Genomic DNA, 24,643 nt, shown 5'->3' on the forward strand with positions numbered 1-24,643 from the left:
AATGGGATAAATCCTTCAGACACTGTAGATTTTTCTTGATGGTAGACACTTGTTAGAGCTTGATACCACCCCCATTTCATGCAGAAGTGCCAAGGTTTCAGAGAAGCAGGCAAACCTTCCCCCTACTTCATATTGTTGCTTTGCATCCTTGATTTACTTGCATGTTTAGAAGCATTCATAGTTCCTCCTGACCAGACTTTGTTCCCCAGATTACAGGCTGAAATATGTGAGGGTTTCTGAGAACCCCTTCCTCCACTTCCACATTTCTCCTTTGCTTGGACGCCTTTGTTCTGTGAGGCCTTTGCTCCCCAAATTACAGGCTGAAAAGTGCCATTTTTGTGTGCAGCTAAACAGAGATGCATCAAGCTCCTGATACTAGCAGCAAAGCCCCTTATAATCGCTGAACTGCGGGAATGTGCTGATATAAAAACATAGAAGGTGGCCTGCATTGCTGATACCTGCCAACATGTCCTTATTTTCCCGTTCAGGTGAATGGGGAGATAGGGACATGTTGGCGGGTATGCATTTCTGGTACTTTGTGGAATGGAGTGGAAGAGCAAGGCAGACAGTCATCGTCCCTAATAACATAAAATTTCTATACCCCTCCCCGCAGTAGTATGTTTGGAAGGGAACAGAAATGCAGATGAACCAATTATAGTATGCTCTGAGCAGCTGTGAGCCTGAGGAGGCATTGAAGCCATGTGTAACTAGTAGGGTTGCCAACCATCCCAGATTATGCAGGATGTTCCGTATTTCCAGGTGGAAATGGTTGTCCTGTCGGGGACACCATTCACTCCGCATTTTGGCTCCGCTGTGGAGATTTATTTATTTATTTGATTTCAATATCGCCCTCCCAAAAATGGCTCAGGGAGATTGTGGTGAATTTGTGCCCTGGGAGGAGGAGCAGCATTGGCAGGCAAGGAGGTGAGGCAGGAATGGCAGGCGGGGAACAGCCATTAGTTTGCTGCCTTTAGAAGTTGCAGGGAGGAAGCCCATTGGCAGCTCTTGTGCTGCTGCAGAGGAACACAGAGGAACGCAGTGCATAACAGCCTCATCAAGCACTGTTCCTGCAGCCATTAAGTGGCTCCCTTGTTGCGTTCCTAGCAGGCTCTTAGAGCGGCAAGTAAGGGCAAAAGATGGGTGGTTTCCTCTCATGCTAGCGGGGAAACCTCATCGCTGCTCCCCTCCCCAGCGGTGAGTGAGGGGAGAAGATGGGAGCTTCTGGCAGGCTCAAGTGGCCAGTGAGGGGACAAGAGATTTCCTTTCCTCTCTTGTGCAAGAGAGGAAAACTCTTGCATGCCTGTAGCAGTGGACAACTTGATGGCCCCTGGGGATGAAGAAAGGAGGAAGATGGTGGAGGGGGTGATGAGAGGATGAAGTTGAGGAGTCAGGTGGCAGCAAGGCAGGGGTGGCACATCCCATATACAAGCGGCAAAGGGGGCACACAGGGAGGAAAGGCTGGGCATGTCCAGAAACACAAACCCCACTCCCTGGCCAGAGCTGCTTCTCTGTTTCAGAGGTGCCAAGCTAGGGAGCTCCTGGGAGCCTTTCCTCTCTACACAGAGCAAAGGGAGTGCCTATCCCACAGCTTCCATTTCATCCTCACAAGTCATATGTATGTGCCAGTTCCACACAGACAAATCTCCCTCCTGCTTCTCTTCCCGCTGGAGCCCTCTCGCCCTCCCCAGACCAGCCTCAAAAAACTCTACTGGAGTTCCCACATGGGGCCAAGCCCCACCCCCGAGATGGCCCTGCCTCTGAGACTCCACCCCTGACTCCGCCCCACGCACACTTGTGTCCAGTATTCAACATAATGTTGGCAATCCTAGCAACCAGAGATGTCAGTCTCGTAACTGTTGTCCTTCTTCCTTCAGCGTTTCCTATATATGAAATATATAGATTTCACTAGATTAAAAGAGAAAAAAGTTTTGAATGTGACATAATCAACAAAGAAAAGCTTGAAAACAGCTCTCTGATCCTCTGAAGCTGTTTGATATGTAGTAGACGGTACCAATATTAGTAATTCTGCATTGAAAACATTACGATGCAAAGTGCTGTTGATGAGATACTGTTATTGTTCTGATTCAGTTCACTGTCCACATACATACATACCCACCCCTCTCCCACCTTTCTTGGGATATTTAAGATAGCTTACAATTCTGTAATTGAAATCCATTTCCCCCCCAACAATCTATGAGATTAGAACACACACAAAAAACCCACCAACAGCGCAGAGTAGTTTTTGTGCATATAGCACATTATACTATATGCACAAAAATGTGGCATATACCACATTTACACATAGCACATTAACTGATCGCTATAAATTTGCACTATAGATAAAAATTCAAAATCCATAAAATACCTTTTAATTATGAATGGTTGCTGTACAACCACTAATAATGGACTGATTTTCAGCTGATTTACTAAGGTAATCAGGCAACTTTTGAATCCCAAATCTGGGAAAGAACTTCAAGAAAAACCACACCCCAATATTTTTATTTATTTATCATTTATATACTGCCTGATATATATATCAACAAACTTCCTATGGAAAACCACTTGCTTCGTGATTAAGAGGGAAGAGAACAGTTATTAAACCATACAACTGTCACAAGGCACATGACATCATCGGATTCTAAAGTTGGAAAGGACCTAAGAGCCCTTCTAACTCAACTCCCTAACAAGGGCAGGAAACAGCATCTGTGACAAACAGATGGCTATCCAGCTTTGTGTTTGAAAGCTGTTGACAAAGGAAAGCCCACCACTACATGAGGCATAATCACTGTTGAACAGCTCTGAGAGTTAGGAGTTTTTTCTTAGTGTCTAATGTAAATTTGCTTGCTTCATGTGATAAATTTGTTTTATGTGATAACAATGTGATAACAATGATGCTTCAGAGCAAACGTGGTGTAGCATTAGGTGTTCTCTTACCATCTCTTCACCTATTATGAGGTACAATTCCCTTCTTTCTTAATTTGTTTGCTGGACCACATTTGCCTTGTGGGAGAAGACAGATGCAAAATAGATATTAAGGAGCTCTGCCTTCTCTTGGACAGCTATTATTTATTGATTTATTGATTTTGATTTGATTTGATTTCTATACTGCCCTTCCAAAAATGGCTCAGGGAGAAACAACAAATAAATAAGATGGATCTCTGTCCCCAAAGGGCTCACAGTCTAAAAAGAAACATAAGACAGACACCAGTAACAGTCACTGGAGGTAGTGTGCTAGGGGTGGTAGGGCCAGTTACTCTAAATAAAGAGAATCACCATGTTAAAAGGTGCCTCTTTGCCCAGTTAGCAGGGGTTATTTCACCATCTTCTCAAGATAGCAGCCCCACAACATTTTTTGACGTTCCTTTTATTGAGAACCATCTAGCCTAGCATCATGTTTAACACGTTGCCATTTAGATCCCTTTGGGAAAAGCTGAGGAAGCGCAGAAAGGAAGCACCACCACTGTTTAATTTTCCCTCACAAACAACTAGAAATCTGAGGTAGACTGCCTTTTGAACAGGAAGGTTCTACATTAAACTGCTCTCTGTGAGCAACTAGAATGCTGCCTTGGAACATGAACTTTCTATCTTGGAGATATACAGGAGAACCTCAGTATTCACGTATCCGCGGTCGGGTTAAAGACACCCGACCTCAGTATATGCCGACAAAAACACACTGACCTCCCATATCAGCAGGTTGGGGTGGCCAGAAATGACCATGGAGGTCATTTCTGGCTGCCATTTTGTTTGTCGGAACCACAAAACAGCTCCATGTAATTTAATTTTAAAAAGAAAACAATTGTAAATTTTCGGCCAATTTGGGGGCATTTTGGGTCACAGCATGACTTGGGGGGAGCAGCAAAGCAGGGTAAGGAGCTTCCCCCACTTCCCTCCCCCAAACCAGCCAATATTTGGCCATTTTTGGCCCACCAGGAACCTAACCCCCATGATCCCATAGCCTCAATATTTGTGGTTCCCATATCTGCGGCTGTAGCTAGGAACAGAACCCCCACAAATATCAAGGTCCACCTGTATTGCCTATATGAATATGGAGTCCCCACTTAGCCAGCATGGGTAAGAGCCATGTTATAGTTCTCTTTCCCAAAGTACCCAGTCAGTCTTTCCTTCTCAAAAAGACCTGGAAATTCAGATATACAAAAACCTTCAGTTTATGATAAGAATTAAGATGCTTGGCATTTTTACTTGTGCTAAAAAAGCATGGAAATTGAGAGTTAAGGTACCCATCTTAACTTCTGCATCATATAATCACTTCCGAGAGATACCACCATTAATTTCTGCCTGATGCACAATGCTTCCCCAAAATGTCACCTATAGAGTAACTCCCAATCCAGAAATTCAATATGTCCTCAATCCAGCCTACAGTTACACTTGATGGATTTCTGTCTGATATATCTTTACAAGCCACGGTTCTTTGCAGATGCTGGGTATTATAGTAAATGTCTAGCTAAAACTTCGAGATGTATAACAGTTTCACATATGATTTCCCCCCTCCTGTCTTAAGGCTGTTGGCAATGCAAGGTCTTGCTTGGCTCTCAATGGAGCAGAGAGGAAAGACTGTTGAGATGGAATTCTTCCTTATTATGTGCCCTGTGTTTAACTACATTTCACTGCATGCCAGTTCAGTACAAGAAGATGGGGAGCATTACCTGGTTGCCTTAGAACCTACTGACCCATTGCCTCCCCTAAAAGAGCAATAAAAATCTATTTTGGGGTAGAGATGAATGTTTGTGCATTATTCTCTGACCTTTATTTGTTACCTTTGTTGCTTAAAGTTTTTCTTCCATCTTTCCATTTGTAGTAAGAGATGACACCTCAATTTGCTTTGTTCATTAACATAATCAGAATGTTGTTATTGTATCAAGTGCCACTGAGTTCCACAGATCAGTTTTGTAAACCAAATTTTGCAAACTTTCTGTTTGCAAACATGCTTTTATGTCACTTTTCAGGTTTGAATGAAATTCCTCTTAAATACTTGGAGGAATAAAATACACCTGTATGCAATTCCTCCAGTTGCTAATACTAGTTTTGGCTGAAATGTGAGGAATTGTTGTCAGCCTGAATAGGGATGTGCACGAACCAGTCTGGAGGCCATTGTAGAGGCCTCTGAACTGATTCGAATGTGGCGCAGTTTGAAGGTTTGGCACCGGGGGGGGCGGTTCTTTAAGGGTGGGGGTGCACTTACTACTTCTGCTGCTTCCCTCCTACTGGCACTCCTTAAAAAAAAAAAAAAAAACACTTCTTGGAGTGGCAGCGTACCTCCCTGCCACCCCTGCCCCCATTTTTGGCCGGAAGTACCGTGCATGTGTGCTGGTGGGGGGGAAGTGACGGGAGGGATAAGTGCACCCCCCACCCTTAAAGAACCAGCCACACACACACACCTCTGGCGCTGGACTGTGGAGGCGTGGTTCCATGCACACCACTAAGCCTGAATAACTCTTCAGGACTGAAACTGCCTACATAATCTAGACATTATGTAGGAACATAGGAAGCTGCCTTACTCCAAGTCAGACCATTGGTCCATCTAGCTTAGTTGTCTGTACAGAATGGCAGACTTCTGCCAGCCTTCCAACATTTCAGGCAGGAGTCTCTCTCCTATCTCAGAGATGCCAGAGAGGGAACTTGGAGCCTTCTGCATGCAAGATTTTTCTGGTCAGAGACCAAAATAGATTTACTTACTATTGAATCCAGTGCAGATTGAGGACTATAGCTGGATAGGTTACATTTTGGGGAAGCGCTGTGCCTTTCTGCATCAGGCAGAAATTCATCGGGCATCTCTAGGAGGTAATTTGGGACGCTACACCTGTTGAACTTTTGCCAGGATGCAGCCCTCCCCAGTTGAAAGAGCAAGGTAAAATGTGGATGCATGCAGCCTCATTTCTAAAGTCAACATAATTTACTAGACTGTACAAAGTCTTTACAACTTATATGGTGTGGAAGTTAAGATGGGTGCCTTAACTTGTAATTTCCCTGCTTTTTAGAGCACAAGTGAAAATGGCAAGCATCTTAACTCTCATTTTAAACTGAAGGTTTTTGGATAACTGAATTTATTTTCTAGGGATACAGTGTTTTGAATATTTGGATTGATAACCTTATGATTTCACATATGCAGATTGCCCATGGCCTTTAACTCTGTAATTCTATCTTGTCAAACAGGTAATTCTCAAAGGGATCAATGAAAATAAAATGATGACAAGTTGTGGTCTACAGTTACTGAATACTCTGGTTCTGTTGTCCTTGTTCTTGCCAGCAGGTAAGGCTTGATTTAAAAAAAAATAAAACACGTGTTGGTCTGTTGCAGCAAAAACAATGAAGATCACATAGTTTTTATTTCTATATTACCTAATGTGCATCCTTAGGCAGTGTACCTTTTGCAGGCAATGGTCTGCTTCCTCATTTGGCAAAGTAGGCTGCACCTTCTGAAGCAGGCTCCTCTTTACAAAATCTCTTGACATAATACTTATTTTAATCTTTAAGTTCTTCTTGTTGTTAAAAATAATTATATATTTATTATTATATAGAACTTATATAATTTCTGAAAGTGGTTCACATAGGAAAAGGAAAAATATGTTCCGCATTCTCAAAAGGGTCACATCCTAAAAATTAACTAAAGGTAGAAACCAGCAACAGCAACTGCAGGGTCACAGTGCTCAGAATGAGTAAAGCGAATTGGTCCCCCTCCCCAGCCCCCACTAAAAAGAGCATCTTCTTCGCCATGAGCCTCACCACCTGTTAAGATCATCTGGAAAGGTTCATCTGCGGTTGCCACCAACTCATCTGGCAGATACTCAGGAACGGGCCTTCTCCATTGTTACTCCTGGACTTTGGAATGTGCTCTCTGAGAAGAGCCTCCCCATCTCTGGCAACTTAAAAAAAGGCACTGAAGACACATTTATTCACCCAGGCTTTTAATTTTATAATTTTAATATTTTTAACGTTCGGTTTTTAATGTTTTAATGTTTTAAATGATTTAATTGTAAACCGCCCAGAGTTGTGGGCTGTATAGAAATATTTTAAATACATTTTAAACAAATAAATACGAGTAATCACTTTATAAGGTACTTCACCCAATTAGGAGGGGATATCATAAGACTGTGTTTTTCTAAAAAAGAAAAGAAAAGAATATCTTTTCATGTGATTTAGAAAAAGAGAATAATTGGTTATAACATTGCCAGTACAATAGTTTACATACCTATGTTGCAATTATAGCCTTCAATCCAGCTCTAACCTAACAAAACTTGAGCCTGACCCAAAAAGTGGTATGCAAGTGCTATATATAATAAAATAATACACCTGTTGAACATGATTAGAATGTAGATGCCTCATCAATAGATTCACCCATTAAGTTCAGTGTGGCCCAGATAAGCTTTTGTGGTGTGAGTGTTAATCTGCATTCAGATCGGTTTCCGCTAAGGTGTGTGCGTGTCCCAACTTCCAGACCCCCGTGCAGGCCACTGCACTCCCATTTCCCACCTCCCTGGCCAGGAAGCATTACCGCATTTTCTCGCTCTCCCCGGCCGGGTCACTGCCACTCCTCCTTCTCCTGCTCCCCCCCCACCAACGCAGGCCAGGCCTCCTCTAGTTCCGGCTGCAGATCTCACAAGACCTGCAGCAGCCAGAGGAGGATGGGAGGTGGTGGTTCTCCCCCGCCCCCTCCCCAGCAGCCCAGACAAACAGAGACCAGGATTGGGGGCCTGGTGGGGGGAGGATAGGAGGCAGCAGAGGATCAGATGGAGCAGCCAGAGGAGGACAGGAGATAGTGGCAGCTCTCCAGTGGCTCTCCCCACCCCGGTAGCGCCACCCCGGTAGCGCCCAGAAAGACCGGAGCTAGGGCAGGGGCAGGGAGACAGGAGGCAGGGGAAGCTCCCCCCCGCAGGAGAAAAAGAGTTAAAAATCATTAACCCATGTGTGAGAGTGAGTGTGTGTGTGAGAGAGAGTTTTATGTGTGTACACTTACTTGATGCTGCCGCCCAGGACAAAACTCTTTCCACTCACTGATTTTAAAAATTAGAGGGAACCCTGAACATGGGGCATCTTTGCTGGTGCTAGACGTTCAAGAAGTGTACTGTCTCTGAACATGGAGGTACCATTTAGCTGTACCATGTTCAGGACTTGGTGCTCCTTGAGGTGTTTTTTTTTAATTAAAAAAAACAGATTTAGATGTTTCCATTATTTGATAGACGGATGGAATTGACCTACATTCATGAGTGGTTGCAACTCTGAGTTTTAGATGTCTGTTCACAGGATATATAGGCAAAGTGGCTTAAACATTCTAAATTGCTATTTACTATAGAGGTAAAAGTAACAGATACCCACTCACGGAGAATGCTGGCACGATGTTTTAAAAATGAAAGTTAATTATCAAAACCTTCAGTTTAAGGTTAGAGTTAGTCCTGGTTATTTCTGGAGAGTGACTCCTGGTTCATTGACTCCACTGAGATGGAGGAAGGGTAAGATGGTAGTGGCAGGTGTAAAAAGGCCTATGAGGTGATGGTGAGATGGCAAGGAAATGCGAGATAGTCAGTGGACCTATGAGGAAATGCAAGATGACTCTGAGGTAGTGGGGTGCTTGCAAGGGCATATGAGTCAGCAGCGAGGTAGCAAATGGATCTGTAAGGTGGTGGCACAGGTCTGTGTAAGAGCATACAAAACATCCTTTGAATATGAGGTCAAAAGTCTACTACCTCATGAGGAACTAGAATTTTGCCTTTTAACATGAACTTTCTACCTCACAGATATTCTTCCTATGAATATGGAAGTTCCACATACTCAGCATGGATAAGAGCTACTGTGTTAAGCTTCCTTTTCTCACAGTGCTTCTCCCAAAAGGTCACCTGTATAATAAATGTCCAGCCAGACATCCAACAGGTCAAAAATCCAGCCAAACTCATTTCCTACAGATATACCTGATGGATTTTTGTCTGGTGCATCTCTTCAAGGTTGAGAGCTGGATCATGATCAGTTGACATTCATGATACATGGGTTACTGTGCCTGTGCAGAGACCTCTCTGATAGATTGAGTAGCTCCTTGTGGTGCTTCTCCGTGCTCTTCACAAGCTTGTGTCCATTACTTCCAGTCATTGGGTGCCTTTACGACCACCAGAGTGTTCAGATCTCTATTCACTGTACTCCTTGGATCTGTAAGATAGAAGTTGATAGTATTTTCAGTGTATTATTGACCTTGGACTGCCTAACCACTACCTGTATTCTCTGTAAAACAGACAATGGATTTGTTTGCTTTAGATTTTGTTCTTAAAATGATGATGATGTAGAAGAAAGAGAAAGTGACCTTTTAAACACTGCTCAAAGTGCAAGGCAAAGCCTCCATCTGAGGTACGAATGGACATGATTCCTGTTTACTTTGTGAGTAGCATAGTCCACCAACTTGCAAGATTTGTGGCTTAATTACTAAGCCAACTTTGAAGAACCATGCCTTACGTTTGCTCGCAGCTCTGTGACAAAGCCATTCTCCCTCTGAAGCTGAGACCTGTGTTGGTGTCGAGTTGGACATTGAAGGGGTCAACTGTGCAGGCGGGATCTGTGCATGTGCAGTCTAAAACTTTGCCTTGGTCGTCAACTTCGACAGCTACAGCTTATGATGAGGTTTTTAAATGCCCCAAAGATTTGACTATGGAGTTTTTAAAATGTCATGGCAAGCACACAAGGCTAAGAAGAGGGCTTCTGATCAGGATTCTCTGGTGCCTGCTAAGAAGTATCATGACAAGTCAGAGAAGTGGGTATTAACTAGAACCCCTTCTTCATGTGAGATACAAGCCGAAACTCCCCTTCAGGATCAACAATGGAGACAGCATCGGTATCGATGGTGGATGCAGCCTTGACATCAAAGGTTGCCTCGGTATTGAAACTCTCAACATTGGAGACTTGACAGGACTGTCTATTGGGGGAAGTTACAGACACATTGGCATCGAGGAGCCAGTGTGGTGTAGTGGTTAGAGTGCTGGACTAGGACTGGGGAGACCCGAGTTCAAATCCCCATTCAGCCATGAAACTAGCTGGGTGACTCTGGGCCAGTCACTTCTCTCTCAGCCTAACCTACTTCACAGGGTTGTTGTGAGCAGAAACTCAAGTATGTCATACACCGCTCTGGGCTCCTTGGAGAAAGAGCGGGATACAAATGCAAAATAATAATAATTAGGGGTGTGCAATTCGGGTTTTCAGCGATTCTGTTCGGGACCCGAACCGAATCACCTCCGTTCTGTTCTGTGCCCGAATATGGGCTACCCGAATTACCCCTGATTCCGTTCGGATTCGGATTAAATCCGAATCTGAATCTATTCGGGTAAAAAAACGGGTCCCAGGAGCAAAATAGTGGGGTGGGGTGGTAGTGCCCAATGGGTGGAGGCTACCACCCAAATTTCAGGGGGATTGGTCAGAGGGCTGATTTTTGGTGAATTTTTGAAGTTTTAGTGTCTTTGGGGCAGATAGGGGCATAACGTGGGATCGAATTGTTGAAGTTCATGTGTCTTTAAGGTTTTTCCTCATAAGTTATAATGGAGCTTTCAGCAGCCCCATAAGTGCACTTGGGGGGTGCTGGGATGGCCCAGAGAGAGTGGTGGTGTAGTGCACATAAGGTGCCAACCACCCCCATGGGTTAGAACCATGGGGTACAGGGTTCTGTTGTTTCAGAGGTTTTCTGAGTGTGGATTCTATGATAGCAAATTAGAGTGGATTCATGGTGTCTCATTGAAAATCTCATTTGCTATCATAGAATCCACACTCAGAAAACCTCAGAAACAACAGAACCCTGTACCCCATGGGTTAGAAACCCATGGGAGTGGTTGGCACCTTATGTGCACTACACCACCACTCGCTCTGGGCCACCCCAGCACCCCCTAAGTGCACTTATGGGGCTGATGAAAGCTCCATTATAACTTATTATGAGGAAAAACCTTAAAGACGCGAAAACTTCAACAATTAACCAAAAATCAGCCCTCTGCCCAAATCCTTTGAAAAAATTCAGGTAGCTTCCTTGCCCCCTACCCGGCACTACCACCAACCCCACCCCGCTCTAGGACACCCCTTTCCCCCCGACGTGAAACGATACACCCTTCACGGGGAAAACCTTAAAGACGCGTAAACTTCAGAAATTCACCAAAAATCAGCCCTCTGCCCAATCACTCTGCAATTGGGGTGGTAACCTCCATCCATTAGGAACTACCACCCCACCCCACTATTTTGCCCCTGGCACCCGAAATGCGAGCAGACGTCACATCCAACCTTTTTGCATTGAAGTCAATGGGATGCAAAAGGCGGGAAATTCAAATAGACGTCATAGCTCAAAATGTAGGGGGGGAAAGAAGGCAAAAAAATGGAGGTCCAAATTTTCGGGTCCGAAATTCGGGTGATTCGGCTTGTGCCCGAAATTTCTCAGATTTTTTCGTGGGTGATTCAGTTCGGCCCCGAATCACCCGAAATTCGCTGTTTTGGGCACAGATCGTTCTGTACCCGAAATGTTTTGCACATCCCTAATAATAACCGAGAAGCCTTCCTAGCTCACCATTAGCAACAGTTACTCCTATGCTACACAGAGTGCAATCACCACTTATTGCTTTTGATGAGGGTGACTTTGGTGATGAGGCTTCTCTAGATCTGTCCATGGCTTACACTTTGTCTGTATTGTACTCCTTCGGGGTCAACTTGTTTTGGAACAAGCAGACCCCAAGCCATTGGCGTGGCAAGATGCACTGCTGCACCTATTTCTTCAGCAGCTCCAGGCTTCATGGTTATTTCAACCCACCCCACTTGGAGCCCATCCTCAATGTTTATGCAGTGCGTATACACAGGAAGCTTGTTCGCAGCTGTGGCTTTGTCATCAGTGTTCCTAGCACTGCTTTTCGACAGGCTCCCAGAAACCTCTCTGCTTATGTTTGAGACTGCAGGCGTATGGGTCTCACTCTTAACATGCTGAGCAGCCTCACGGGATCGTGAGCCCTCCATTTGTTGACTTATTGGGGATCAGTCACTTAGTAGGCAGTGGACAGTTACCCCTAGAGTTAGCAGCTGCCAAAGCCAAATTGAAAGGGAACTAGCCTCGTGCTTTCCCCGTGCTGGGATACCCAAGTAGACTCCCAAAGTTAACTTGCAAAAGTTAACTCTCTGTTCAAGGTCTCTCTGTATGATTGACCCTCATTTGGTCTACCTTCCCTCCATAGATGCCTCAAATGATCTAAAACAAATTACCACAGCAGGGAATTCAGATAATACTCTGCAATGCAAATTCCCTCCTTATCAGAAGAAAGCGAAAGTGGATGATAGAAACTCAGAGATGTACCCATTAAAACACTGATTAATTTACTAGTTTCTTCTGACCTAAAGAGATGTTTGCATCTCCATTCACTCTATTTCATCATCATCATCAATTTTATTACAGCTATTGGCCAGCAGAAATAGAAATAACATCTCCAATACAACAATACTAAAACACAATAAAACAAAATACAGTCATTCATAAAAAAATTAGTTTAAAAAGCATAAACAGCTCCCACAGTTAAGCACTTAATTGAGACCTTAACCTAATGGCAATATAAAGAAAAATTGCTACAATTTTTGTAATCTCAGAGCTTACATCCGCGAGGCAGTAATATGTATAAAAATGCTCGCACCTCCCAAGAAATTTGAGTAACAAAGGGGAAATAAGTTCTTCTCTAGCATCCAGATACAAAGAACAATATAGCAGAACATGGGTGACAGTTTCCAGGAGGCCAGCACCACAAGGGCAAAAAACTGTAGCAGATTGGTCTTTAGCAAACCTCCGTTCCAAAAGAGAAGAGGGCAACACGTTTAACCGAGCCCGAGCAAATGAGACCCGAAATTTAGAAAAGTGCAATGTTGTTAAGTAATTGGCACCTCTATCTCCCCTAGGTGGCAAAATCCCAAAATGCAGAGGGGAACAAGTCCTGTTGGCCAAAGACATTAGTTCCTGATGTTCAGTGTCATGCAACCGGAGAAATAGTATTTCCTTCACCTTATTGCATTCCTGAGTGAGAAGTTCAAAAGGCCCAGCTGCATTATTTTGCTATTTACATATGTTAGCCAAGGGTTGGGATAAGAGTCCACCCATAAATATTGGGGGGGAAAGAGAATTCCTGAATCTCTGAGCAGAGTTTACACCATCTGGCAAAGGTAAGCTCCCAGGCTTTACAAGCTATGGAGAAAGACCCAGATTCCAAGCATAGAACAGAGTATGACACGCACCTAGGCCCTGCGAGGATTGCTCTTAAAAAAATAGACTGTACTCTCTCCAGTTTAGCTGACACTCCCTGGATCCATAGCGGGACTCCAAAAAGTAATTGGGCCACAATCTTAGCACGGAATACCTGAAGAGCCATGGGAATAAACTGACGCCCTTTTAGAATCATAAAAATGCAAAAAGGCACTGAGAGTATTACGGGCTATATGAATTGAAGACAGCCTATGGGCATTCCAATTAAGATTATATTGAAATATTATACCTAGATATTTATAGCTGTAAACCTGCTCAATGCGATTATGATTTATTACGCATTTGTATAATTTCCTGGATTTTGAAAAAACCAGGACCTTTGTTTTTTTAATAATTAACTGTTAGTTTATCATTACAGTAGCCGGCAAAAGCACGCAACAGTCTTTGCAGACCTAATCTGGACTGAGATAGCACAGCTGCATCATCAGCATAGAGTAAAACAGGCACTCTTATATTAGCCAGCTTCGGAGCATGGGAATCCACCCTCTCCAGAAATGGTGCCAAATCATTAATAAAGAGATTAAACAAAGTCGGGGCCAAGACGCAACCCTGTCTGATCCCTCGAGTAGAGGGAATTGGATCAGTTAGGGCCCCATTGGTAGCATATCTGACCCTCAATGAGGAATTAGAATAAGGCTTCATCATCAGAAATAGCAATCTCTTATCTATTGTTGTGTTTGCAAGTTTGGACCACAATAGATATCTGGAGATAGAATCAAACGCAGATTTTAAGTCAATAAAGGCCACAAAAAAATTGCAATTGAGGACGCTAGAGTATTTCTTTGCTAGATGGTACAAGATCATGCAGTGATTGAGGGTAGAGCGACCTGCTCTAAAGCCCGCTTGTTCAATCCCAAGAACTTGATTTTCTGAAATCCATGCCTCAAGCTTATCCAAAAGGTACAACGCATATAATTTGCCAACCACTGACAGTAAACTAATGGTCGATAATTAGATAGATCTAAATGGGAACCATTTTTGAATATAGGAACAACTATTGCTGTTTTCCATTGCTCTGGTACAACTCCTGTACTATTAATAGATGTAAATAAATTGGGTAGAACTAAGGCCCACCATTCTATATTAGCCTTTAATAGTTCAGGGAGAAGGTCAGGACCAGGGGCTTCTCCGATTTTAAGACGACCAACTAGGTCCATTATTTCTACAGGGGTAACTGGAGGCCAACGGGGCAACTCCTCAATCAAAGGTGGAACAAAGACCTGGCTAGGCTGTGCATCATTATAGACCACAAAGAAATGGGTTTCCCACGAGCTAGCCAGAATTCTGCAAGGCATGGAAACCCGACCCATTGCCGAAACCATTCTCCAGAAAGAATGGCTATTTTTATTAATGGTAGCCATAATAAGCTTATTCCAGACATCATGTAATGCTTGTTGTTTAGCAAATTTGAGACTGCTTTTGTATGCCTCTGATAGTAAACTGGAGGAATTATTTGTTCTATGCCCAGTCTATATTCTCTGTAAATACTCAGCAGTTGCTTGCGTAGGGCCCTGCAACGCAGATCAAACCAATTATTAGCTGCTCTTTTACGGTAGGCCTGTAAAAGAGTGCAGCTTACTACAGTATAAAAACTTTTGCATAAGAGCATTTTCTAATTTTTCATAGGCCACAATTATATGCGGTCCAAGGTGTGCTTGCACAATGGAATTAAATAAGACTCTACTTTCGGGAGAATAATAAAACCTGGATATCTCATTTTCTACCACCCTTGACCATTTTATTTTGCAGCATGGATTGGCAGAACTGTCCTCAAAATCACAGGGGAACAGGTTATCCCTCCTTTCCTGAGGAAGATGATCGCTAAAAATTTGCTCACCCACTTCAAAAAAAGATACATAGGGAAGAATAGATTTAGAAGCCATAGCATAATCCACAACACTATTTCCCCACGAGGAAAGAAACGTAAATTCCCCAGGAATATCTGGGGATATAGTACCGTTTAAAATGGTCAACTCATGTATCTTAGTTAAATAGAGTAGTCGGGCTTCTTATGAGTTGATGAATTTATCTTTAGAATAACGTTTGGAAAGCGGGGCACCATCTAAACAATCACCCCATTTCCATAATTGTAAGGCCATCAACATTTTATCATCGGAAGCACATCTGGCATTAAAACCCCCCATAAGAATTACAGAAGCTTGGGGAAAATTCAATAGTGCTTCAGTTATATACATATCCAACTGTTCCCAGATAATACTAGTGGAATTAATTGATTGACCAGGAGGCAAATAAACATTCATCAATAACAAGTCTCCACTCCTAGCCTTGATCAAAATTGCCATGGCATAAGGGGGAAGGTCAGCTAGTCAGGTGGATTCTACGTTCAAGGCTAGCGATATACAACATAGTAAGCCAGCCTCCAGCCTTCCCCTATTAGTGTCCGAGTGGGCTTTCAGTGAATAAATGGTATAGCCGCTAATATTGATCTCTTCTTTTGTCCACGTCTCCTGAAACACTAAAATGTCCCACTGTTGGATAAAAGTAATAAACTCTGCATCATTACTCTTCCCATTCCACCCGGCGATATTCCAGCCAAGAATTTTCCAAGTTGAATGTTCACCACTCAGATAACAAGTCTTTGAGCAAGCAGGAAAGAGCTGTTTGGTCGAAGACTCCAGGAGTGAGGAACCCACACCATTTCCCACTGTGGGCTGTACTGCTGAGGGTTCCACATCTAAAGCGTCTCCCACACTCCCTTCTAGCAGTACATCTCCAGATGTTGAGTTCAAATGCTTCAGTTTGGCCAAGACCAACTGGGACTATCACTGCTGTGAAAGGGAACTGGCTACATTAACAGAACTTCCTGAAATCTTTTTCAAAGGAAATAGAAAGTTTGTGATTTTAGTCTGTCTCAAATGATGTAGGTCAGCAGTAGCCAAGCTACTTGGTTGATCCTTCAAGCGGGAGGAATTGGACTTATCATTCTCCTGTGAATGAATAGATAGAATAATATTGCTTGCACTTTCCTCTGGAGGGATCTTCTTCCTTTGATTCCTATTTTCTAATAGTATAGCCTCAAGAGATGTTAGCTTGGAAACAATGGTCCATAAGCCATCCTTCAGGAGCGATCCCGCTATTAATCCAATCCCATCTACTTCATCCGACAATCCCCTTGAATTGATAGGGTTAGGAACTAACAGCAAATTCTTAGGGATAAAACCAGTCAGCGCTTCCGTGGAATGCAGAATATCGGAGTCCAGAGACTTCAGTTCTTGCAGATTAGAAACTAGGCTAGACTGCGTATCCACCTGCATCACCAAAGATAAATTAGATAAATTCCCATGTAATTCAACTGTATCACACTCCCCCAGAAGATAAGGAGCTTGCAATCCATCAGATAGTTCGCCCACTTCCGAAACAGTAATAAACAAGCGATCGTTTGGTTCACTAGAACCTAAAAGAGTTGAGCAGGGTACAGCGATAGTGTTCGAAATAGGGTCTGTTCACCTAGTCTGAGTTTGTTGAACCTTCATAACTGTTGGAGGGCTACATGGGAATTTTCTCTTCTGTAGATTGCCAGTAGTCTGATTTGCTCGCGTAATCATGCGCTTCCTCATGGATCCCAAATTTAATTCTGTTGGGTCATCGGGAGTATTAGAAAGTTCTTCAATAACCCTCCTGGGAAATATCTCCCAATCTGCTAGACGGTCCCGCATTCTAAGTAAAGATTGGGGAATTAAAAGATAGTCAAATCTGAGTAGCAGTTTGGTCATATAAGATTTAAAGGATTTGAGTTTGGAGAATGAAATCAGATCAATTGCTTGAGTAGAAAAGCACAAAATCTGAGCTAATGAAGCTCTAATTTTTTCTTTTGTATTCCAGCACTGACGATTGGTGAAGTTTTGGCGAATGTCCAAAATAATATGGTTAGGACGGTATATTGACTGAGAAGTGCCACGTTTAGAACACAAGGTGCGATATCCAGAGGGGGACAAACAGACCTCCCCCTTGGATAAGATAGAACGCTCAGTTATCGGCACTTGATTAGCAGCTGGCAAGCTGTTTGTCTTCCTTTACTTGTGATGATTTTCTATCTTCAGAGCTACCCGATGAGACTAAATTGGATAACTTTTTCAGTTCCATGGCTAAGGAATCCATCTGGGCTGTAATTTTAGAGGGACGCTGGAATAAATAGATCAAAGTCTCCAGAATAAGTTTAGACACTTTAACTGGTATTTCCTCACTGATTGCTGGAGTGGGAGTTTTCCTTAAATTGCTGGGAGATAAATTAGCAGAGTCATCCATAGATAGTGAAAGGGGCTCACTCAACCCGCTCACATAATGATGAGAGCCGGATGATTTATTACATGCTTTACTCTGTTCATGGAAGACCCCCAATGGGCTAGTCCGCAGACTCTCAGCAGTACCGTTATTCCCACCATTTTCATCATACAAAAAAGTTGCAGACTGAGGTTGCAGAAGAGAGAAATCATTCTTCACTCGAACAGCTGTGTCTGCTACATAAGGAGGTTTAGAGAGACTGACAAAGCTCAAAGCAGTTTTCTCAGAAAGCTTATCTTTGTTGATTTGTTTTAGTCTGTTTCCTCCTCATTTCTTACTTGAGAAGTAATTTCTTACTTGACTGCAAACACTCCTTGCAAACACTCTTTATTCACCCCTACTACAAAACTGCTGAGTCAGGGGAAACAAAACTTGTAGCAGTATAAGTCTCAATTCTCTAGTAGCAAAATATCTCTGAAAATTGACACAGCTTCTAGATACTAGCCAAACACTCAATTAAGCTATAAGTCAAGGTCAAAAGTCTCAATTAAAAAGGACAAAATAATCAGATTAAAAACAGGAGCACAGAAACTTGCGTGCTGCCTCCTCCTCCAGCCTTCTGAGTCCGACAGCCCAACAACAATGTTATTATCTTATCAGTGCTCCTGCTCAGAAGTCCCTCAAACTTGCTGGGACTCTTCAACCCTCTGGCTACTGCAGTCCACCAGCTGTTCTCCACTCAGCTGAGAGCCACAAGGCCTAGAGCCCTTGTGCTCTTGCCCTTTGGCTCGTGCCCCGGCTCAGCTGGATCTTAAATGGCAGTTGTTGTTACCTGCAAGGGATGGAACACAGGCAAGCACTCAGGGCCCTGCTCAGTAGATCCCTCCTCCCATCTTGTAACATATTTTTAGTAGTTACATTGCTTTTAAGTGACTTTTACTCCATTGCACCCCTTACCCTCAAATAAAACCTTCTTTGTTTTTGAACCTAAGCAATCTCTTTTAGTCCACTTTTCTGCCACCAGCACTTTGCACAAAAATTATTCTGATGTGGAACTGCTAATTTCCACATTAGTAGTGTGCCACTAACACTTTGCACAGAAATTATTCTGATGTAGAGCTGCTAATTTCTGAGCCAATTTTCCCACAGAAAGCCCAAACACAATTTTGGTGTGTTCGGCAATCATCCCGGGGCAGTTCCATTAACATCAGCTATGCCAGATGATTATGACGAGTTTCAATAATGGGAGGTGTGGTGAAATAACAAACTGCCTGCTGCAACAGTGACAGATATGGGACAGGGTTTTCAACCAATACATGGCCCGGTAAATGTCCTGGTGCAGGCCCCACAGTTTCCAACTGCACCAATGTTCTAGACACAGGGTACATCCATGACAGTACCACAGGAACCCACAACTTACACTGCACAGCATTTGACAATTGTGCCACTTCTTCAGACTCGGAGTGCAACTGTGAATGTATCTCAACTGCCTCCAGCACCATCCTTGCAGTTGCCAGTGCTCACACAACCCATAGTCCAGCAGAGGCATACAATTCCTGTCTCTATGCCAATGATGACAACAACCCAACCTGAACTTCCAGTTAAGTCCATGACTAAGACAGTGCCTAGGGATCCGCCAGTGACTGTGTTGACGTTGCCTCAGGGTGATTTGCCACTGGGTAGTGCGGATCCAGACTCTGATGTTTCTACTGATTCAGATGGAGACTCAACCATAACTGAGGAACTATGTTATCTGTCTTTAGACGTACCTCCTAAGTCCTCCACATCTCCAAATGAGCAGCTGAAGGCATACAATATGCTACTCATTTAAATGGCTGTTCCATTCTATAACATCATGACCATGGCTCAGTCCTCACAGCCTATGGTGTTGCCTATGCTTCCAGTAATAACCAAGGCTGCACAATCTGCATGGGAGGTAATGCAGACCTCCATGCCAACAGTGAAGCACCTAGAAGGGTTATAGAGAGTTCAGGATGGGCTAACACCCTACATCAAATTCCCTTGTCATAGACTGTGCCACTTCCTCAAAATCAGGCCACAGGCATACAACTCCAGCAGACAAGGAAGGAAGAAAAATGGATGTCTTTGGAAGTAAAATATATTTGACAGCCAGCCTTTCAGTCCATATGGTTAACTATGCAGCATGCATGGCTAGGTACAACTATTTCATGTGGGACTCGTATGAAGAAGCAGGTAATCTTCCACTTGAAGAGTTCACGAAGAAATATGGTGAGACTCTTCAGAAATCAGTAGCTGTGACTAGGCAGCAGTTAAGCACATTCAAGCATTTAGCAGAAACAGTCCCATGTTGCTTTTCTATTCGAAGACATGCATGTTTTCCCCTTCTAGATTATCCCACATTAATAAGAGTATGTCCCCGTTATGCTGGAATGGCTGTGGAAATAGGGGAACATACTTCCATCTATGGTGATCTTGTCCCAGTATTTTTGGCTTTTGGACAGAGGTATTTTTAGAAATGTGTAAAATTACATAACAGAGGTTAGATATGAGACCAGAGCTGGCTCTGTTAAGTGTATTTTCAGGAGCTAATTTGTCATTATTGTCTAAGGATCTTATAGTTTTTATGTTAACTGCGTCTAGATTATCCATTGCTCAACATTGGAAGTATAAAACCATGTCTCTGACATCTTGGTATCAGTTTATGTGGCATATTGCCATATCTGAAAAACTGGCCCATGTTATCCACCTTCGAGCGGGTCAAGCTAATTCTAATGATTCTTTTCATGATATGGTCAGATTTCATTTTATTCACAAATCAAGATAATTTCCGTCATTCTCCTCCATCTAATTATTTACATATCTGGAGGAATGGTTAACGAATGTATGTATCAGTTTTATTATTCATGTTTATGTATTGTAATTAAAAATAATTAAAAAAATGTTTTTAAAGACACATATGTTTTAGATCTACTAACCTTCATGCAGATATGAAGGGCAGAGTGGAGAACCTGCCATTTGATGGCAAGGGTTTATTTAGCAAAACAGATTCTACGATGGAAACTTTTAAAAAGCCAAAATATATAGCCAAGTGTTTTTCAGCATCAGCTACTGCAACTCAATCATTATCATTTCTATGGGTGGCAGTGCACGGCTTTTAGAAATCAGGAAGGGAAAGACTTCACGATCAGGAAACTACACAGAAGTTTTGGCGCTAAGTCTAAAAATCAGAACACTAGACCCAACAAGGATTCTGCAAAGTAGTCTCTTTGATCATCTGGAAAGTCCACTGCAACCATCTCCACACCCTGTCAGAGTGAAACCAACCAACTCTGCAGTTGTTGAGACCAGAGCACGTATCATCTGTTCTGTGTTTGTCAAGAGCAGAATGAATACCTGCACTTGCCAAGACCATCAGACTGGCAAGTACTGCCGAGGCATGGCATCACATAACAGACTGGTGGGTACTTCGAATTATCACCACTGGTTATGCAATAGGATTTATAACTTCTCCAAGGTTATAAATGGCAAGGTCTTTGCCAAGACACAAAACACACCCCAGCAACTCCTTTGCTGCTTCAGTAGATCCAGGTGCTTCTGAAGAAGGGAGCAATTGCTCCAGTTTGGTGGACAGACAGAATGGTGGGGTTTTATTCTCATTATTTTCAGATCCAAAAGAGAGATAGAGAAATCCGTGCAGTTATGGACCTGCATGGGCTGAATCAATTCGTAGACACATTCAAATTTAAAATAACTTTACAGGGCATTCTACCACTCCTTGCCGATTGGCTTGCAACGTTGGATCTGAAAGATGCATGTTTCCGTATCGTGTTTCAACAAAGCCATTAGAAGTATCTTCAGTTCATGGTGGCAAACTCAGTATACCAGTACAGAGTATTACCCTTTGGTAAGAAATGTATATATTCAAAAATAATGAATGAGTATATAATCAATAATTAATAATCCATAACATGAGCATAGGTAAACAATATACAAAAAGCCTTCTCACAGTGCAGAATGTATGTACAAAACTATCAGAAGTTCAGGTTAGCTCATTTATGGAAGCGTCCACAACGGGTTCTCCACTATCAGTACGTCGGTGACTTTACATCCTCACTTCTGTTTGGACAGTATTGAGTATCCTGCCATTGAGGAATTCCACACCTCTTCTGAGACCACGTCGGACACAGTGCTTTGGCTATCTGCCACTTCCATTTTGATTTTGTTACGTGACTTTGCCCATTCCACCCTGCAGTCTAATTTTGCCTGCCTCAGCTACCTCCTTTCTTAACTTCTGATAGTTTTTGTACATACATTCTGCACTGTGAGAAGGCTTTTTGTATATTGTTTACCTATGCTCATGTTATGGATTATTAATTATTGATTATATACTCATTCATTATTTTTGAATATATACATCTCTCATATTTTCAGTGGTTGGTTATCACAATTTGTATTTTTTGTTTTGTAGTCACAGTGGGATTCTCCCTTCCCCTTCCTCATTGGCCTTTTCTCTCACAGGCAGGCACTCTTCAAGGGCTCTAGTGGACTAGGAATGGTGTCAGAGGCTGGAGGTGGGAGAGGGCTGATCAGGAGCTGATCAATTGTTTTCTCTTAGCAGAGAGAAGTGGCAGGAGGTGGGGAAGGTGGAGGGAGCAATGTGAATGGCTCCAGCTTTACTCCTATTACTCCAAACTCGGCTTCTGTGTGCCTAAAGGCTTTTTATCCATCTTGTCCTAACTCATCCTAACTTAAGGCACTTCCTGCTGCAATGAAGCCCCCCCATCTGGGAAAGCTATTTGTTGCAGTTCTTCCTGACTTGTGCGCTGTGTTTTAATTACATTTCACTACATGCCAATTCAGAATAAGAAGATGGTTGTTCTGATTGCCTTAGAACAGACTGATACTTTTTGTGCTCTTTTATAAAAGGAAATGTCTTGAATTGGGAGGAGAAAATGAACAAGTTTGTGAATTAGGTGCCATAATTTACTTTGCTTATCTGTGGATGGACTAGCTGCTGCCTTTGTTGCTCAATCTTTTCTTCTAGCCTTGCATTTTCAGTCAGAGATGCCACCGGATTTTGCATTGTCCTTAAATACAATCAAAATATATCATTACTTATTTTTTCACCCAAGCTTTTTAACTGGACTGTGGTTTTAAATTGCTTTAGGGTTTTCATTTGAAATTTGTTTTATGTTGTAAACCACCCAGAGACAGAAGTTTGGGGTGGCCTACAAATTTGAAAAATAAATAAATATCAATTGTCACTGAGTTCCACTGATCAGTTGGCAGCTGGTTAGGTGGCATTTGTGGGGAGCACTGTGAAGACAGAAATCCATCAGGTGTATCTGTAGGAAGTGATTTTGGCTGAATTGGGGCTGGACATTTATTATATAGTAAATGCTTTGGGTAAGCACTGGGTCTTTTAGAGATGCACCAGGCAGAAATTCATTGGAGGCATCCCTAGGAAGTTATTGGGAGAGCTGCATCTGTTGAAATTCTTCCTGGGTGATTTCTTCTACAGCCCACTCTCAAGCTGAAAGACCAAGGCAAAGTGTAGGTGCATGCAGACTCCTTTCTAAAGTCAGTATAATATATGAAACTGTACAAGGTCTTTACTGCTTCCGTGGCATGGATGTTTAGTCATTTTAATTTGCAATTTGCAAGCTTTTTAGAACATGAGTGAAAACTGAAAACATCTCAATTCTCATCTTAAACCAAATGTTTTTGCATTACTGAACAAATATATAACAGGGAATGCCTGTCATTCAAAGGTGCATATGCCATTCTCAACTATGGTGCTGCTTGACTCTTTTTTACCATTTACTACTGCTGCTACTACTATGAATATATATATATATATATATCACAACAAAAGTTGGGATGGTGGGGTGGGGAGCCTCAGGAACTGACCTTTGCTAAGCAGGATTCACCTTGGTTTGAATTTGGATGGGTGACTGCATTTGAGTGCTATCTCCTGTTCAATATCCTCAAGAGGATGAGGCTGTAGTTCAGTAGTAGAGCATCTGCTTTACTTGCAGAAAGACCCAGGTTCACACCCTGGCATCTCCATGTAGGGCTGGGGAAGACTCCTACCTGAAACCTTGGAGAGCTGCTGCCAGTGAGTGTAGACAACTAGATGGACCATTGATCCATAAGGCAACTTCCTACATTCTCAAAGTGGTTTACGTAGAAAAATATTTAAGATGATTCTCGGTCCCAAAAGGGACAACCTTAAAAGAAATATACAGTGGACACCAGTAACAGCCGTTGAAGGGATGCTGTGCTGGGGTTGGATAAGGACATTTAGGCTTGACTGATTTTTTACCCGAGGTCAAAAGGTAAAGTGTGACTCAGCTCTTTCTTTAATTTCTCTGTGTAAATGATTAGGTGTTATGGGGTCTCAGCGTGTATTCTACTACTGCTACTACTACTATTACATCATATACCACTTTTCAATCAAAGTTCTCAAAAGCGGATTACATAGAAAAATAATAAATAAAGATGGTTCCCTGTTCCCAAAGGACTCAGTCTTTAAAAAAAACACCCCAAAACTTGAGGTAGACACCGGCAACAGCTGTGGAAAGGTACTGTACTGGGAGTGGATATGGTCATTTGCTTTCCCCTTTCTAAATATAAGAGAACCACCACTTAAATTGTTGGTGCCCAGAAATAATACATTTAAGGAGGGCAATGCTTAAGAAAGTATGATTATCTGTTTTAGGAATAATGTTTTCAGTAACAATTTGCACATGTGGCAGTAGGGTCAAAGGTAGCCAATCTACCAGACTGAGGATGAGTTAGTCTTTATTTTTTGCCTTGATTGCTGGCAGCTGTTATTGGAATTCTGGTGAGTTGACCATTGAGATACCATCCATTGGCCATCTAGTATTTGCCAACATTTGACTACCTCTACATCCAAATATTCAGTGAAGCCAGGCTCTTCTGTCACTGACAATTTACCTTTTCATATTGCATTGTGTTGTTCTTTGATAAGGAAGGAATGAGGGCATGTTGCTTCCCAGTCCTGCATGGTTTATATTTTATGTATGCGGCGGGCGGGGGATCTTTTACTGTTACTTGCTTTGGAAATTGAAAACCTAAAAAGTGGGGGTACCGCTTCTTCAGTTAAAAGAGAGCGAAAGAGAGATTGAGAGAGAATCT

General features: G+C 42.6%; 1 protein-coding gene across 2 annotated transcripts in view; it reads left to right on the forward strand.

Moving 5' to 3' along the window:
- Window positions 1-24,643, forward strand: part of SHISAL1 (shisa like 1) — a 115,285-nt gene that overhangs the window by 20,065 nt on the left and 70,577 nt on the right. For both annotated transcript variants that reach the window (XM_053254107.1, XM_053254106.1), the window contains exon 2: window positions 6,172-6,268. In XM_053254107.1, coding sequence (XP_053110082.1) covers window positions 6,172-6,268 — 97 coding nt within the window. The remainder of the gene's footprint in view (window positions 1-6,171; window positions 6,269-24,643) is intronic.

The sequence above is a fragment of the Hemicordylus capensis genome, chromosome 5 (assembly GCF_027244095.1).
Source record: "Hemicordylus capensis ecotype Gifberg chromosome 5, rHemCap1.1.pri, whole genome shotgun sequence".
Lineage (NCBI taxonomy): Eukaryota > Metazoa > Chordata > Lepidosauria > Squamata > Cordylidae > Hemicordylus > Hemicordylus capensis.